A 19270-nucleotide genomic window follows, 5' to 3' on the forward strand; every position below is an offset into this window, starting at 1 on the left:
CCTTTCAAAAAGCTGAGTCCCAGTTAATAAAAGCCACGCCGCTTCTCTGGTTTATGCAGTGTGAGGTTGGGCTTGGGTGAGCTCCAAAAACACTTCCATCTTTTATATTTCCCATCTCTAGTAGATGCTCAATACAAGTTTATTGAGCAAATAAAGTATGAAGGAGCCTCAGCCTTTCCTGTTGCCAAACTTTGCTCATCAGTAGGAATTGGGTGTGTCCTTCCAAGCCTGGGCCACCGGCCTCCAGCAGCCTTTCCCTGCTTCAGACTTTCTGCTTCAGCTTTCAGTGGGAAAGGCCTTGCAGATTTTTCACATTTATGTTTCTTCTCTTCCCAATAAGATTGTGACCTCCTAGTGGATCACATTTTATGTAAAATAATATTCCCACAAATATACGGCCCCTTAGGTACATGACATTTAATGAAAATACTGAAATGTCCAACCTGATAGACACCCTCGACTGGACCTAGGCCAATAGGTGCTTCTCAAATCTCTGGTCACTCCCTAGAAGATCCAGAGCAAGGGGTCCTCAAACTACGGCCCGCGCGCCACATGCAAATACAAATATTGTATTTGTTCCCGTTTTTTTTTTTTTTTTTTTTTTTTACTTCGAAATAAGATATATTTAGTGTGCATAGGAATTTGTTCATAGTTTTTTTTTAAACTATAGTCTGGCCCTCCAACGGTCTGAGGGACAGTGAACTGGCCCCCTGTTTAAAAAGTTTGAGGACCCCTGATCCAGAGCAAGGCATTATGCAAAATGAAGATGAGGGAGCACTGCGAGTAACAACAGGGTGCCGCTCCATGTGTTGCAAGAACTTCTTAGTGAAGGCTTTGAAAAATGCCACACCCTAGATAGAGCTGAGTGTGGCTGGTTTTTGAAATATGGGCTTTGGAAAGCTAGAAAGTCTATGAATGCTAAAAAAAAAAAAAAAAGAATTTGAGTGTTCAAAATTAGAAAGCTATGTTACTGTCCATGTTGCCTTCCAAGAGCTTCCTCCTTGTGTCAATAGAGGGTAGGTTATGTTGAGTTAAAAAATCGCTCCCAAATTTCAGCAACTAAGAACAGTAGTCACTTTTTGCTCAGGCCCAACACAGGTCCGCAGGGCCTTCGGTTTATCACAGTGACTGAGGGACCCAGGCTGATGGAGTAGCTACCATGTTGAATTGCCGGTTACCATGGCAGCACAACCCACATGACCCCATCTAATCACAAGGAAATTAGGAAACGCAATGCTGCCTTGTGCCTGGAACCGGGGACAGCCAGAAGCAATTAGAGAACCATACTCCCAGATCCTAAGGACCAGGACACCAGACAAAGGCAGAGCTCCAAGCAGAGGCTCAGGTGTTCTCTGTGTTTCATTTTCAGGTCCAGGCAGATTCCTAGGGATGTTAACAGCCACTGCCAAGTGCCGCCACCATAGTCCTGGATCCCTTGCCAAAAAGGGAAGCCTTTGCTGCTTGTGAGAGCCGGTGTGTCACCCAGTGTGTGACTCATTCGTTTTTGGGCCCTGTGCCCCTCCCAGGGCAGAGCTTCTCCCAGGCAAGACTGGTCTGTCAGGCTGCATGGTCCCTGCATACAGGGCTGGCTGCCTGTGCCAGGGCAGTGCCCAGCCTGACTGCCTCAGCCTGGGGATCTGCCATTTGGCGCAGGATTGACTGCTTGGAGATATAGGAACCCAGCCTGCTGATTTGTGGCAAGATATGACAAAGGAAAGGCACTGACCCCCCCAGTCTTCAGCTGCCAGGGATCAGGGCAAATTGGTTGGTGACTTGTTGGCTGGCCACAGTGAGTAGTCCCATGACTTTCTTTTCCTTCTGATGACGTTCTTCAGAGAAGAATTTCAGAAATGAGAAGCCAATTACGATTCTACAGTGGCAAGGCTTTGTCGTTTGGGGTTTAATAACATACTAAGTGAGTAAATGTTAAAAAAGAATTTGGTAACTTGGAGGCACTTTACAGAATGCTGTCAGTGCACTAGTCTGGTATGAAAATATTTTTGTTTTCATTGATTACTCTCTGCTCCTCTGACCCTCGCCAAATATGGGAGTCCAGGAGATTGGAATCCTTGAAGGAATTTTCTTTTTCTGATCATCTAAAAATGATGTGCCAATACACAGGTTAATTGACTGTTTATACAATGATTTTTCTCTCTTATCAGACTTTGTAATGTTTTGTCTACAATTTTGAGTTATTATCAAAGACAGAACCAGACTTACAGTCTCCTTGAATACAGAAGAATATTTTTATACCTTCACACACACACACACACACACACACACACACACACACACAACACCTTGCATTTTTCTGTGACTAGCTTATGGCATTAAGAATTCCTGATCCTATACATTATTTTTCTCAGATTGGTCTTTCTTTAAAGAAATGTAAAGTTTGGGGAAATTATTCTTGGTTCATAAGCTTGTCTATATTGTGTCATTCTTTGTACGGGGGAAGAGAATGCCCAAATATCAATATTTTCATATTATTCCTTAAAATATTGTTGTAACTGATACTTAACTCTATTCCTTCCTTTCCTGAAGGATTCTTTGTCATTACTTGTTGTGTGTGAATTTCAAAAGTCTGGCTTTGCTTTAAAAACTTTCATCCTTTGAATTTTGACACAATATGTTTTCCTCCCTGAAGTAAACTTACAGATAAAAGAGTGAGACTTTGATTAATCTCACATTATTTTTGGTTTACTGAATTTCCCTTTTCCAAGTTCATTCTTATAGTTTGGGAAAACTGACTTATTTGTAGCTCAGAGGAATGATTTCAAGTATATCCCTGGGCAAATGATTAGCCTTAAAAGACTGTAAAACTTGTATTTTATATCGTTGGGTATTGTATTCTAAGATCACACAGCCCCAAATCCCTTTTGGGCAATATTTGCATAATATAGAGTTACTGCATCATTGTGTTTTTGCAAAATGAATGAAAATTTGTAAACAGAAACCAAGACTCTTCTGCAAAGATAATGAGAACAGTGAACAGCTGCAAGCCTGGTCTCCCCAAAACTGGACTTGAGAGTGGGGGTATAGGAGCTGGGGGTAGAATTATTTTGCCCTGGGCCCAGGCGATAATGGGGTGCAGGGTCTACAGAGAATATGTCTAAGTATAGCTAAATAAATAGGACCAACTAAAACTCGATCTGCCTTTTATTATCAGCATGCTAACTCTCAACCATATCATTTGTGACAAAACACTTCTTGCCAATGGGACAGAGAACGCCCATGGCCGAACCCCTTCCCTTTTTGGTACAGCGCCTGTGTTGCGTGGGATTTGTAGCTTAGCATGTTGTCTCATTATCTTTAATCCCATTATCTTGGGACCTCATGTATTTGTTTCTTTGTGTGTACTTGTTTTAATGTATTTCTCTTAACATAATCTCCATCTTTCTAGCCAATAAACCCTCTCTGGTTTTCTTTTTGTTTAAGGTTTAGGCTATAGAATCTTCTTGCTTCTGTATATCATTCCTGAACCTTTTGATTTCCATGAACAAGCTCGTAAGTCACACTACTTTAAGCCCCAAAGGTGATTTTATTATCATGATTTCAGGGTATGCAATACATGATCCTGCGTGTCACCAGGATCTCTTTTTATGTTTGTCCTGGGTGTATCTGCTTCATTTTGCACTGTCTATCCGGTCTGTATTTGGGCTGTTCCCCATTACATATTGGGGTTGTTTTCAATTCTGTATGTTAATATCACCTGGGGAGTTTTTTAAAAAACCCATTCATCCGTAGATATTTACAATTAGTGCAATGTAGGTGAAGGGGTATATAGATGTTCATGGCACTCTTCTTTCAACTTCTCAGTAGTAATGAAATTATTCAAAATACAAAGATTTAGGTAAAAATCTTAGTGTATGGGCCTTACCACCAGAAAATCAGATTCAGTGGGCCTGGAGTAAAGTCCAGACTGGTCCTTTTTTTAAAAGCTCTTCTGGGAATCCTCAAGTGCAAGGTTGGAAATTGCTGCTATGGGATGCTGTCTTTGTCAGCTTCTCTAGAAGAGAGTGGGTCCTTTTTCTTCTTCTTGTCAAATTTTAAAAATTCCTGGAGTGAGGACTGGGGGACCCAGCTTGGGTCAGCTTCCATCTCCTAACCCAGTCAGCAATGGCTGTGTGCACACAACACAAGATAGATTAGCATTTTCCAGATAAGTGTGGATGGGGTATGGGGACAGATAGGCAATAATAATGATAATAACAATAGGTGTTCAGTGAATTCCTCCAACAGAAATGTAAATTGAGTCCTGAACTGCTAAATCTGAAGGACATCTGACCAAATAAGCCAAAGCCATTATTTCTTACTATAGCAATGTTTCAAATTATGTCATTGTTTGAAAAAAAATGGAATGGTGGAGAATTATTCTTTGTCAGTTTGAAAGTTGTATATAGCAAAATACAAATTAAATATATTTGATAACAAAAATGAAAACTTTGTCCATATTCATGTGGGCCTTACAAAGTTTATGCATTAAATAATATATATTAATAAATACCATTAAGGAAGGTCACTCCTAGGCCTAATGTTCCAATTGTAGCAGGTATACACTTAAGTCCATAACACATCTAGTCTTTAAAATCTCTCATATCCATAAAGCAATTCTCTGGATAAGTTAGGCTCTGAGTTATTCTACTCCCCACCCCACAGTCTTGCAGGAGATTCTACTGTAGTCTTGTCCTTGAAGGGGCTGCCTCATGCCAAGCATCTGGCAAAAATTCTGAGAGTCCTATGCAGTCTAAAATTGTCTTGTAGCTGGAAGAGAGTGGCACTCTTCTGTACAAGCTAGGGCATAGAGCCTTTTGTGATGGTCCCTAATGCCAGAGACCTCAAATTTCCAGTCCTCCTTGCACCCTGAGTCACCCACAGGAGGCCCTGTCACCTCTACGGCATTGGGTTGCCAATGACCAGCGCGTCTCTGTGCTTTAGTGGGATGGTTTTGGTGGGGAAAAGAGAAGATGCATAACACTGATGCACAAGGGCTGAATGGTGACAAGTTTCCAGCTGGTTCTGAGAAGACAACTGGGCTTCCAGAAGCAAGAACTGGACTTTGGGAGAAAGAAAGGCCCTGTGATATCTGAAGGAATCAGAGTAGGAAAAGAGGGGGAAAAGAATGCATGAAGATGGAAGAGGAGTTTTCCAGGCCCCTGGGAAGTGGCAGAGGCTGGGCCTGGCCCAGACAGTCTCTGCTTATTGAGATGTTAAAGAATTGGTATGATCTCTGTGGCCCTGGTTAGTAGAGAGGAGAGTGGGGCCCAATGGTTTCAGTGTGGGCCAAGTGGGGCCAAGCTCTGAGGCCCAAAGGCTAGCACTGATTGCCCATCTCAGCAGAAACTAGTGTAAAGGGAGGCTTATCTTTGCATGCCTCTCTCCCGGTGTTGATGTCAGAATATCATCATTCCCGAGGAGAATGGAAGAGGAGAAGAAAGAGGAAATGCTGAATTGATCAAAAGAGACCTAGTTTAAACTGACGGTCAATGAGTTACCTTGCATGCGAAAAATTACTATCATTGGATCAAATAAGGGCTCTAGTGCCAATTTAATTTAGTTAGAGTGCTAAAAACAGTTACATCTGTTTCATGATTGTTAAATGTGTACTGCTACACATGGGGTCTTTGTGTACTTGTCCCAAGTATAGACTAGGTACCGATTCTTCCTGCACAGATTGATTCAGAGGCTAGCTTCATCCAGCCAGCGTGGCTCAATGGTTGAGCACCGACCTATGAACCAGGAGGTCATGGTTGATTCCCGGTCAGGGCACATGCTCAGGTTGTGGGCACGATCTCCAGTTGGGGATGTGTAAGAGGCAGCCAATCAATGGTTCTCTCTCGTCATTGGTGTTTCTACCTCTTTCCCTCTCCCTTCCTCTCTGAAATATATATATATATATATATATATATATATATATATATATATATATATATATATAATTTTATTTTTTTTAAGAAGAAGGCCAGTTTGCATCCAAAATGCTGGCTGTGCCTGAGAACCTCCATCCCTCTCACCCCAGCCCTGTGTGTCTTCGTCTTCATGACTGCAGTCCTCCTCCTGGAATCTCATGTGGTGAAAACCATTTCAAAACTTACGTGGTGCAATAGTCTCTTCCTGTCCAAGAAGCAAATTGCAAACGAAGTGCCCTTTGCATAGACACATTGACACCTTGGCCATTCACTTATCCACTTAATATTGAGAATGAGAGTAAATTAACAATGTTTCACACATTCAAAGACTAAGAAAATTTTCCACCAAGAAGTCTTCACTAAAAGAAGTTTGAAAGGATACAGTCCAGCAAGAAGTAAAGTGCATATAGAGAAAAGGTCTGAACTACAAGAAAGAATGTGAAATGTAAGGAACCAAAGGACAAATGGTGTCCTTTTCCAATTGAGCTGGATGGGACATTTCTTTCAGGTTTAAGAATTAGATAGTTCCTTGTGTTTATATTGTTTTTATTTTTTGAATATCAACTTGGGGGGGGGATTTTTCTTTTTCTATTTACATCGGAAAATAATTATTAATGGTTCTTCCATATATATGAGTGATGAATAATTATTTCCACATATATAACATAAATGTGAGAATATCAAATGTCAAATGAGATAAAGTTCACAAAAATATCATAAAACTATTTCAAAAGTAATCTGAAACTCCAATGCGGTCTAATGAAAAGTATGTCTGGTTGAATGCATATGCATACTTTAGTTTGGTTATTAAGGCATTGAGCCAAGAGGTCCACATTATTAATCCCTTTCCTGCCATGCTCATCAGAGGGAGGCCATTTAAGCTTTCTCACTTTAATATTCTCATTTTGTGAAATGGAATAGAGTCATTACTCATCAATGAACATAATGATGAGGACTTATACTACATAAATATTCCAATGTAATGATTTCATGGACATACACAGGTCAGAAATTATTCTTATGCGAAGAGCTGTCATATATTTTCATCTTATAACAGTTACCTTATGACCATTATATATATATTTATGCTAGGCTCTTTCACTCCTGAGTCTTCACTCATGGGAATGATGTAGTTCTGGGATGCTTTTGCAGAGTATTAAGCAGTGCAGCCCGATGCGCTCTGCGGTTATCAGTTATGGAAAATGAGAAGGTTTTAATAGTAAAAATGCTGGAGTCCATTGAAATGTGAACAATGATAGAAGGGCTCTGGGAGAAAATTTGCATTAATGGGAATACATAAAGCTTGAAATAAATTTTTCCGGCTAAATGCAACCTAAATATCAGCTTGACTGTCTCATTTACTTTTCTTCATTTTGAGACTTACTTCTCCAGTATTTCCTTTTTCCAAATTCACCCAGGTACTTAGTCTAGAGACATCAACATCATCCTTTTCTCTGCTTCCTTTTCACATATGCTTCATTCCCTAAACTTCTGCTTATTCTTATAAACCCAACTTCAATATATACGTATATATTGATTTCAGAGGGGAAGGGAGAAGGAGAGATAGACACATCAATGATGAGAGAGATCACTGATTGGCTGCCTTCTGCATGCCCCACACTGGGGATCGAGCCCAAAGCCTGGGCATGTGCCCTGACCCATAATTAAACCCTGACCTCCTGGATCATAGGTCAATGCTCAACCACGGAGCTACACTGGCCGGGCTAAACCCAACTTTTAATAGTATCCTGCTCTTCACTCCTTTCTCTTACTCGTTTGGTCATGAGATCTTCTGAATCCATTCCTACCATTGCTGTGGTTCCAGACTTCTTGTTGTTCACCTGGACTAAGGAATTGCATCTTCCCTGGCTTTCTGGCTCTTGTTTCTGCCTTCTGACCTCTGTTGGTACTATTGGCAGAATAATCTTTCTAAAATTAAATGCTGTCATTTGATGGGTCCTTATTTTCCATGGAAGAATCCTATTGCTTTACCGTGACACAGAACCTGCCTCACTTTGGCATCAGCGTACTTTAGCTGATGTGCTCTCTATGTCACTCTCCTATCACACATTTGATGCTCCAACTAGTGACCTCAGGCATCCCTGAACACACCTGGCTGTTTCACATTCCCTGCTTTGGACCTATTGATTCTCTACCTGGAATACTGTTTTTCCTTCTGCCTTGGCAATGTCCTCCCCAAATGCCACCTTATTTGTGACATTTCCCAAAACCTTGTTAGAGAGTTTGCCACTTTTTGCCATACATTTCTAAAGTATCTTTTGTATACCTCAAGGAAGATACTTAAGACATTATACCATTTATGTTATCTGTTTTCCTCTATTAGATTGTATATTTCTAAAGGGCCAGGCCATGTTTTATTTTTCTTTATAACCATTTCTAGAGCCTAAATTTTAATTGCATGAAATAGGCCCAAGGTATGTCAATGATTTTTTGAGTGAATGAATGAATAAAGAAATAAATCCCAGAGAAGTTACGTATCTTGCCAAAGGTCATAAAAAGGATCGTGACAGAATTGGGGAAAGAACACAGATCTTATTACATGCAAGAGGAGGGAATCACTGGATCCTGGTTCACACTAGAGCCTAAAAGAGAGAATGCCCAACAGGAATCATTCCCAGAAGAGAGCAATCATTGTGGATGGTGACCACAGATGGAGGGAAAAGAGGGGATACATACCCCCATGTCCTTATTCTCCCCACCTCCCCTAATCTGCTGATGACTCCCATTGGAAAAATCCAGCTGAAAACCAGAGGCATGTGCAGAAGTTGGCTGCCGAGGTGGCCACAGCACTGTTCCTGAGATTTGGTTAAGTGTCTTGTACTAGAATTGACTCCATTTTTCTGGCTGGTCTACTAATAGCAGATGTCCTTGGGCTCTGGTTTGTTTCTCTGACTCAGGATCATTCTGGAGTTTTTATTTCCATCAGAGAGAGAAAGTCTCCATTCTTTTCCCCATTTATGGCGTGTCTCCATCACCTAGTTGAAAAAATTCTCTAGCTAGAAGAGTAAAAAACCAAAGGATTCTCACATTTTGCTTCTCTTTAGATTTCCTGGCATAAATGAGATTTCTGAAAAAAAATTCTACTCTATCATTTTACTAAAAGGAGAAAGAGGGAAGGAGAATGAAGTTTAAGATGAGATGTGTTCTGCTTCTACAGCTACTCCACTTCAACATTTTCAGTTTCTTTTCTTCAACAGTTTTGAAGTTATTCCCTTGAGTCCTGCCCACTTTCTCAAGCTGTTACAATTAGTGACATTTTTGCTGGTTTTCAATATTTTGTCAGTGTTGAGCAAAATATTCTATGATTCATTTCCAACCAAGCAGCTTACCTGAGAAATCCCAATAATGTTTTTCTATGGATGTGTATATTTTACAGAATATTTTAATGACTGTTTTTCCCACTAATATTATAAAGTTATAATACAATATACTGCTACCTCATACAGATATGTTATCAAATCTCTTCATAAATGTTGTTTTAATGTTTGTGCAATTTTTTAAATGTTCACTCAAGGATATGTTTTTATTGATTTTAGAGAGAGAGGAAGAGCAAGGGAGAAAGAGAAACATCAATGTGAGAGAGAAATATCAATTGGTTGCCTGCTGTACACAAGCCAACTGGGGATCGAACCCATAACCTGCATTTGGGCCCTGACCAAGAATCGAACTCACAACCATTTGGTGCACTGGACAATGCTCCAACCAACTGAGCCAGGGCTGTGCACTTTTTAATATAGATTTGTCATTATTTTCTATCCATTTTCATTGTTTGGCACCTGTTTTGTTTTCATATTCATATCTTTCTACTTTATATGCAACTGCCATCAGCAAGCTTACATGCCATGCTTTTCTGTACTTTAAGATTTTCTAGAAGATAGAGTCCCAAAAGTGCTGCAGTGCTGCAATAGTTTGGACTTACCTGCTTCCTTCAAGTTCATTTGCAAATATTGTAAGCTATTATAGTCTTTTACATTTATCCTGGCTGCCGCCGACTATCAGGTTAGATTGATTCTCTCTTGGTTTTGTGGTGACTCATGAGGTGGGTGATTCTCAGAGGCAACTTTGCTAAGTGCCTGACATAGGTGCCATCAGCACTGCCTGAAACCTGCATGCAAAGAAGGAAAATATCCAATTCAAAAGAGGTTTTAGAGGAACTGGCCAAGGCTCAGGAGAACGAATGAAAATGCTTTAAAGTTTTAAAAGACCTAGGCTTTCAGAGAAAAGTGAGGGTTTACTTAAACACATGGGAAGGTAGCTCTGTGGGTGTGTTTGGAACATGGAGAATCATCTTTGCTTTCAAGAATTTGGCCTGTTGACATAAGTCAGTGTCTAACTTTCTACTGTTGAAGAGGTTACCTCTAGAAAATCTCTTCTTAAACTGTACACTCACCTGGGATTACTAAAATTAAATATATATATATTAACAGCTCATAGCTCAATTGAAAATTAAATCTATTTTAATAAATACTGCCTTTATAATTATATAATTATTCAAAGTGTGTGTATACATTTTTGGGACACTATATAATGCTCCCAAAAATACACTATGTATTTTTTTTTCCTAGACGTGGTGATCTGCAATTTTGCTTTTCCAGTGAGTACAGAAATGAAGACTGAAGACAGGGACAGAAGGATGTAGTGAAAAGAGCTCTAGATAGAGTCAAAAGAGAGTCAGGTTTTCCAATAACTGGGGGTGTGACCTTGGGGAAGTCACTTACTAGTTGGATAATTTCCTCTGTGATAAAAAATGGAAAATGATAACTTCCTTGTCTACCTCATAAAATTTTGTGATGTCAAGGTAAAAGTTATATGTGAAAGTGTTCTGAACATATGAACCTCATATAAAAATCAGCTCTTTCTTATTTTAGAAAAGCCATATGACTCAATGAAAAAGTCACAAACCTGGGTTCAAATCACAAATATGCCACTTAGTACCTGTGAGGTTGGGCAGGGTCAACTTTTATTTTAGAAAATTATGGAAGTGACTTCAGTTGTAGAGAATTACTTGATGGCATTAGAAGAGCAAAAGCAGACATAGTGCCAGACACACAGTAAACAAACAATAGCTGTTTGTTTCATTCTCTTCCCTTCCATAATGTCTGCATTCAGGCAGGAGGAACGGGACTGGTCATTGACTAGAGGTGAAGCAGTGGGATGGTTAAATGATAGACGTTATGGAATCTTTCACCCCTGAGATCATCTGATGTGTATTCCCACAGTCTGGCTGGGAGCCTTGATAGCATTTTGTGGAACTCGCTGGGAGCCTCAGGAATTCATTACAAAACCTAATTATGCAAGTGGTAGCCTCAGACGGTCAGCTGACAACGCTGGCGATTGAAATGCTCCTGGGTGGCTGATAAAGTCCTGTCTGGAGTTTTGTTGACCTTTGTTTGTGAATGCTGTGATTGCTATTCCAATAATTTCTTTCTAATCAAGATTGAAGAGATCACGTCGTACAGTTTTTGTTTTTCTTTTTCCAAAATCACCCTATACAATTGTTCTGGTCTCTGTCACTTGTGTGGGTTAATGTGTGTTTAAAATAAGCAAATGTTTGCTCTGATGGGGCCATCCACACAACACATTCCAGCAAGCTGCTCACATTGACCATTGTGATTAACTAGTTGTTAGTCATAGGAAAGGAGCAAAGGGGGAAGCCATACATTATTAGCAAATTATTTGGTCAAGAAGCTGCAGCTTTGCACTCCCCAGGGAACCACCAGCCTATTTCCTGCTGGGGGAAGAGACTGGACAAAGGAAAGATAGACACATGCCCAGTAAAGTTGGGGTGACATAGGGAAGGTACTCACCTGTCAATCAAACCTGGAGACAGAGATGGTTGGCCAGAATAGGCATAGCCACTGCAAGCCCATGAAAAATTTGGGAATATATAATCTCCTAGACAAAGGAATTCTCTTTCTTGTTGCTCATGAATTCTCTTTCTTTCTTTCTTCCTTCCTTTCTTTCTTTCTTTCTTTCTTTCTTTCTTTCTTTCTTTCTTTCTTCCTTAAAATATATTTTATTGATTTTTTACAGAGAGGAAGGGAGAGGGATAGAGAGTTTGAAACATCGATGAGAGAGACACATCGATCGGCTGCCTCCTGCACACCTCCCACTGGGGATGTGCCCACAACCAAGGTACATGCCCTTGACCAGAATCGAACCTGGGACCCCTCAGTCCACAGGCCAATGCTCTATCCACTGAGCCAAACCAGTTAGGGCTTTCTTTTTTTTTTTTTTTTTGATAATGATTTTATATATATATATCTTTATTGATTTCAGAGAGGAATGGAGAAAGAGAGATAGAAACATCAATGATGAGAGAGAATCATTGATTGGCTGCCTCCTGCACACCCCCTACTGGGGATTGAGCCCGCAATCCAGGCATGTGCCCTTGGCTGGAATTGAACCTGGAACCCTTCAGTCCACAGGCCGATGCTCTATCCATTGAGCCAAACTGGCTAGGGAGAATTCTCTTTTGTGTTGCTTTGGATGCTCTGTACTCCTGGCTCATGGGTTTTTTTGCTCCTGCTTCCTTGCATTTGCCTGTGCTCCCTCCATAGCAGGTGGTCCTGTGGACCCCACATGCAATGGACTGATGAACTGTACAGCTGGAAACACAAGCTAAACTAGCCTGATGCTGGAATGGACCTCTGTTCCTACATGGAAAAGAAACTCTGGGCACTGACTCTGAGTTTAGCTTTACTGAAACCACAGCGACACTTCCTCTATGATTGGGCAAAGGGAAACGGGACTTTGGAAACTCAGGGATTTAATTCCACGCAAATAAAAAATCACTCGTTCTCCAGTGCAAGTCTTAGAAAATTTATTTTCTCAGGATATTGCAAGAATTCTAGTCCTAGCAGCAACCAGGGGAGATGAGGCCCACCCCGTCCATTAACAACATACAGTATTATCTTTCTCTCCATTTTGTCTTTCGCTAATGAGCTGTGCCAGTTGCCAGTCAACCATATGGCTTTGGGGTGAAGGAATTCGACAAAGAGTAGGAAGAAATACTTCCAATTAAATTGCGTCCGAAGATGAGAATTATTTGTTTTTAATCTGAAACTTGGGGATACTTCTTGTCATGTCTATCCCACTAGCTTTGACTCCTGGGGTCTGCAGGCCACTAGGGAGCAAGCCCCATCCAAGTCCCCTATCCCCTGGGGGTGCTTCCGCAGCCCCATCACACTGTGACTTCCCAAGGGGGTAAGGAGACTGAGCAGTCATCCTTATTTAATTCCTAGCTGTTAGGACATTGCTTGGAAATGAGGGCTCCTGTTCTCTTTGCCGAATAAACATCTAAATGAACACCTTGAGCACCTTTTTCAGATTTGGAAAGCAGACAACAGAGTGGAACAATGTGTTCTAGGTTCGATCGTTGGAGAGAGCTGTTTGCAATCTGGTCATTGTATGCTTTGCTGTTCCTTTTTACTTTTATAAGGGAGGAGGGGAGTGTAACTCAATTAAAAAAAAAACCCAACACTTTGTATTTGGCACATTTTACTTGTCAAAATTTCAGCGCTGATATAATTAACTACTTTTTTTTTTTTTTTTTTTTTTTTGCTGTGAATCATCTGAGGTGACCATTTATTCAAGTTGTATGTTTTTTAGAAATTAGCCTTTTTAAAGTGAATATCTGTAATGAATGTTTTAGTTTGGGCTACGTGAAGCCAACATATTCAAACATTTATTTGAGAGGGAAGTTACACTCCAGCTAGCCCTGCATTTTGGAAAGGTGTGGGCTGACTGGGGATGACAGGCTGAACCATTAAAGGCTTTTCACATCAAAATGGGGATGAAGGCGCTGGGGCCTGTCGGGGGAGGGAGTGGTCACAGTATTTGATTTGTGCTACTATTTTGCCACCACAGGCTTTTGTTTCATATAAACTTTCTGCTTTCACAGAATTGGCTTTTGTTTCATATAAACTTTCTGCTTTCACAGAATTGGCTTTTGTTTCATATAAACTTTCTGCTTTCACAGAATTGGAAAAAGAGCGAATGTGAGAAAGGCTTAATGTGAACAAATCTGGAAGAAAAATGGTTCTATTTAAGTTCAGATTAAACTATGCCATTTTATTTAAAGAGCAATCAGTTTTATAAGCAAGGTACAAAGAGTCAGCTTTAGAAAAGGTTCTTTCTAGTTAAAAGAATTGAAAGAAATGTTAAAATTGCTCTAACAATTAGAGTCATACTATTGCTGAACCTTGGAGAAATATAGCATTCTAAGTTTTGGCCCCAGTTCTTCTACGAGAAGGTAGACCTGGATTGTAAAAAACGATGTTAGAAAATTCTGGGCCCTAGGTAGCAGCATAACTATGAAAACAGGCCATTCTATACAGCCTAGTGAAGGTCATTACCACATCCAACACCAAGTGCTTATTTTGTCATACACAGACACATAATTTTAGTAATAATCGACAGCGATCAGACTACCACTCCCCAGAGGGAAAGTAGGGGAGGGAGGGGGTAAGGGGAAGAGATCAACCAAAGGGCATGTATGCATGCATATAAGCCAAACCAATGGACATGGACAACAGGGGGATGAGAGCATGAGTTGGGGGGGAGGAGGATGGGGGTTTAATGGAGGGGATGAGGACACATTTGTAATACCTTAACTAATAAATAATTTTAAAAAAAAATCATTTTACTAAAAATTAAAACTTCAACTATAGTTACAATTTAAAACAAAATGACAATGAAATAAGCACATCATTTTTTTTCAATACAACATTTTAAGCAAACAGAATGGTTTTCTTTTTTTTTTTATTGCTTAAAGTATTACAAAGGGTATTACATATGTATCCATTTTATCCCCCCGCCCTAGACAGTCCCCTAGCCTCCCCTATCACCCCGTGTCTTATGTCCATTGGTTATGCTTATATGCATGCATACAAGTCCTTTAGTTGATCTCTTACCCCCCTACCTCCTGCCCCCCAACCCTCCCCGGCCTTCCCGCTGCAGTTTGACAATCTGTTTGAGGCAGCTCTGCCTCTGTATCTATTATTGTTCAAAAGTTTATAATGGGCTCTATTGTCCATGAATGAGTGAGATCATGTGGTATTTTTCCTTTATTGACTGGCTTATTTCACTTAGCATAATGCTCTCCAGTTCCATCCATGACGTTGCAAATGGTAAGAGTTCCTTCCTTTTTACAGCAGCATAGTATTCCATCGTGTAGATGTACCACAGTTTTCTAATCCATTCATCTACTGATGGGCACTTAGGCTGTTTCCAGATCTTAGCTATGGTGAATTGTGCTGCTATGAACATAGGGGTGCATATATCCTTTCTGATTGGTGTTTCTGGTTTCTTGGGATATATTCCTAGAAGTGGGATCACAGGGTCAAATGGGAGTTCCATTTTCAGTTTTTTGAGGAAACTCCATACTGTCTTCCATAGTGGCTGCACCAGTCTGCATTCCCACCAGCAGTGCACAAGTGTTCCTTTTTCTCCACATCCTCTCCAGCACTTGTCGTTTGTTGATTTGTTGATGATAGCCAGTCTGACAGGTGTGAGATGGTACCTCATTGTTGTTTTGATTTGCATCTCCGGGATGATTAGTGACTTTGAGCATGTTTTCATATGTCTCTTGGCTTTCTGGATGTCCTCTTTTGAAAGGTGTCTATTTAGGTCCTTTGCCCATTTTTTGATTGGATTGTTTATCTTTCTTTTGTTAAGTTGTATGAGTTCCCTATAAATTTTGGAGATTAGGCCCTTATCAGATATGTCATTGGCAAATATGTTTTCCCACACAGTGGGTTTTCTCGTTGTTTTGTTGATGGTTTCTTTTGCTGTGCAGAAGCTTTTTATTTTGATGTAGTCCCATTTGTTCATTTTTTCTTTAGTTTCAAGTGCCCTAGGAGCTGTATCAGTGAAGAAAATGCTTCGGCATATGTCTGAGATTTTGTTGCCTTTGGATTCTTCTAGAATTTTTATGGTTTCCCGTCGTACATTTAAGTCCTGTATCCATTTTGAGTTTATTTTTGTGTATGGTGTAAGTTGGTGGTCTAGTTTCATTTTCTTGCATATAAAACAGAATGGTTTTCATCTTGATTTGTCAACCTTAAAAATAATTCAATGCCTCCTCCTTAAAAAAATCTATTGAGTTTGGGCTGAGCAGTGCTAACTCTGAGTTTGTTGTCTTGAATCATTCCTTAAATCATTTTTAAACATTTGTTTTAGCTAAGAGGAAGGACATTCTGTATGATGAGAATTTTAATATAAAGTTCATGCAATTCAGAAAAACATGGACTCATGCTCAGATTTTATGTGAAATGTGTCAACAAATTCATCATCAGGCTTTGTTTATTTTTGTTGTTTTTTTTTTCATCTTTGATGATTTTACCCAAATCAGTAATGGCTTTGGTGATGATCCTGCTAAGTCACATTTGATGATTGATTTGTATCCTGGAAAGTCCATCCATTGAATGACAGGTTGGAATAAAGGATGCAAACATGGCTGCAATTTGCTTAAAATTATATGGCCATTTTGGTTGCTACTAAATTCTTTAAAAGTGATGATCAACAAAGTAATCCTTTTGCTTAAAGAGCTATAGGCCTTCAGAAACCCGAACTGACAATTATCTGAAGCAGATAATACAAAATATTTCAAATAATCATTAGATTTCTGTGGAATTTCAGCTAGGCAAGTATTTCAATGTAAGAAACATGATTTAAAAATACATTTTGCCGCCGGAACCGGTTTGGCTCAGTGGATAGAGCATCGGCCTGTGGACTGAGGGGTCCCAGGTTCGATTCCGGTCAAGGGCATGTGCCTGGGTTGCGGGCACATCCCCAGTAGGAGGTGTGCAGGAGGCAGCTGATCGATGTTTCTCTCTCATTGATGTTTCTAACTCTCTATCTCTCTCCCTTCCTCTCTTTAAAAAATCAATAAAATATATTTAAAAAAATACATTTTGCCTAAATATTTAAAATAATGGTATTGTTTGCTATAGTATTATGCATGGTTGGGATAAAGACTATTTTCTTTTGGCTGAAAATGGTCAAATAGCAAGTATGAACCATTGCTAAGCTGTTGACCTTTATTGACATCCAAGTCTTCTGAATCCTTCCATCTAAAAGCAAAGAAACAGAGCCCCGACCAGCATTGCTCAGTGGCTGAGGCCTCGGCCTGCACACTGGAGGGTCTTGAGTTTGATTCCACTCAAAGGTGCATACCTGGGTTACAGGTTTACCCCACCTCACCCTCAGCCTGGGGTGTGTGTGAGGCAAACAATCCATGTGTCTCTCTGGCATTGATGTTTCTCTCTCCTCTGTCTCTCCACCTCTCCCTCCCACTCGCTCTAAAAATCAATGGAAAAAAAATATCCTCACTCCTCTGGTGAAGGTTAAAAAAAAATAATAATAAAAGCAAAGCAGCAGCAAATGCTTTTCAAAGAGGATCTCACTCAGGATGAAAAATATTACAATAATTAAAGTGTAGAATTGAAATTTTTAGCTTATATGAGTCCTCTAGACCTAATGCAAATTGCCAGCTCTTCCCAACCACCTTCCCCCTTGCTCGCCTTTCCTCTTCCTTTATTGAATATGTTGTGTGCCCACCATGTCTACACCACTCTTCTAGGTGCCAAGGAATCATTTTGACATTAGTTTTGGCAGAAGGAAGTTGTGACCTACCTATGAAACACAGCTCCGGGGTTAGGTGGGAATGAGGATAATAGGCCAAGGCTGGTGCTTACTCTCCTTCAAAATACATTGCTAGGCTGAGTCCACAGATAGGAATTCCAAATCACGTTCCACCGTAGCCACCCACATGTTTCTCAGCCCTGCCTAACCCAGAGAGTGAGCCATCTCTCCCGTTCCCCGAACCTGGGCTGTTATTCATTACACCTGGGCAGGTAGCTTCCTTTGGAGAAATTCCCACATGAGGCATCACATGCAAGCCGGCAGAAGAGGCTGGGAGTTATCTCAGCAATTGCTTGCACCTCCCAGTGCCAGCTGGCACTCGCACACACAGCCTCCTGGTGAAGTCAATGGATGGGAAACCACGGGGAGGCCACCTCTGGGGCAGGGGCTTCTGAGTGGACAACTCTAAGGACAGAGCCCCGTCTGATTGGCTGACTGGATCTGCAGTGGCATGGAATTTCGAAAGCTTCAGATTGGAAACCTTTTTGCCTTTGTATTTATTTTTATAGAAGCGGGAAAGGCAGCTGCGTTGAAGACAATGACTCACACGTTTTTGCTGTACTGCTTAGTGTTTCTTTTGCCCACAGAGTCCTGCAGGACATTATGCCAGGTAAGAGAATGGAGGTGGGGGGATGGAATGGTGGGGAGAAGCAAATGGGAATCTAAAACCCAGCTCTAGGTTATCTGAGCTGAAGTGTAGGGAGAAGATGGTGGTAGAATTTGCAGTTGAAATTGCAGTTGCAACTATATGTGTGCAACACCCATTTTAGTCAAGAGCTGCAAATTATTATTTTTCCATCAACTTTTCCTATAAGTTCCTGAGATACAATGAGGCTCAAATGATTTAAGGGTGACAATCTCTTCTTTCTATATCTTTTGATGATGAAGTTTTCAGTTGCTTGTAACTAGGGTCACTTCCTCAGGGACACTTGAGAATGTAGGTGCGGTGAGGGTCACACTGACTGAGAGAGATAATTAATGGCATTTAGTGTGGGCAGAACCTAGGAATGGTCTGGCAGAAAGAAGCATTGTCCCACCCCAAATGGCATCTCCTTTGAGAAACCTGATAGTGACCACCAGGGATGGGCTGCAAGGAGTAAAGAACAACTCAGGGAGTCAATGGCTAATCAAAATCTTACTGGGATGGGGTTTTGTAGCAATGTACTATCTTCACATTTTGTGAGGCAGTGAGCCTGATGGCTCTCTCTGGAATATTTTTCCTCATACTACAAGTCATTTTAATTTCCTATTAGTTATTTGTTTAAAATAACATATGGTGAATGAGAGAGAGAGAGAGAGAGAGAGAGAGAGAGAGAGAGAGAGAGAGAACATAACAACATTTTGAGCTTCTTGAGAAGAGAATATTATTATTGGACAACAAGATCTGAAAGAGAGCTTTGAGATCAACTGGTGAAGCTCCACTCCCTTATTTTATCAATGGGGAAACTGAGGCCCATGGTGTGGAATGTGACTTGATTGAGGGCACATACCTACTAAGCCGAAGAGCCAAGCCCAGGACCCTTGTCTTCAGATTCTTAGTTTCTTGATCTTTCCATTTTAATATGTACTTTCTTTTATTAAAAGCAAAGTGTGAAAATTTATTATATGTTGTTACAAACTCCACACATGGGGAGGGGACCCAAGAATGGGTTGACCTTCATATGACTTTCTTGAGAAGAGCCTCCTTAGGAAAG

General features: G+C 40.5%; 1 protein-coding gene across 3 annotated transcripts in view; it reads left to right on the plus strand.

Annotated features, from left to right (window-relative positions):
• Window positions 1-1561: 1561 nt before the first annotated feature.
• The window catches only part of LOC132237246 (adhesion G-protein coupled receptor F2-like), a 42118-nt gene continuing 24409 nt past the window's right edge, over window positions 1562-19270 (plus strand). For all 3 annotated transcript variants that reach the window (XR_009453490.1, XM_059701459.1, XM_059701460.1), the window contains exons 1-2: window positions 1562-1789; window positions 18086-18186. Coding sequence is in view for 2 of the 3 variants with exons in the window: in XM_059701459.1 (XP_059557442.1) it covers window positions 18115-18186 (72 nt within the window). In the remaining variant the exon portion in view is untranslated. The remainder of the gene's footprint in view (window positions 1790-18085; window positions 18187-19270) is intronic.

This window comes from Myotis daubentonii, chromosome 6, assembly GCF_963259705.1.
Source record: "Myotis daubentonii chromosome 6, mMyoDau2.1, whole genome shotgun sequence".
Classification (NCBI taxonomy): domain Eukaryota; kingdom Metazoa; phylum Chordata; class Mammalia; order Chiroptera; family Vespertilionidae; genus Myotis; species Myotis daubentonii.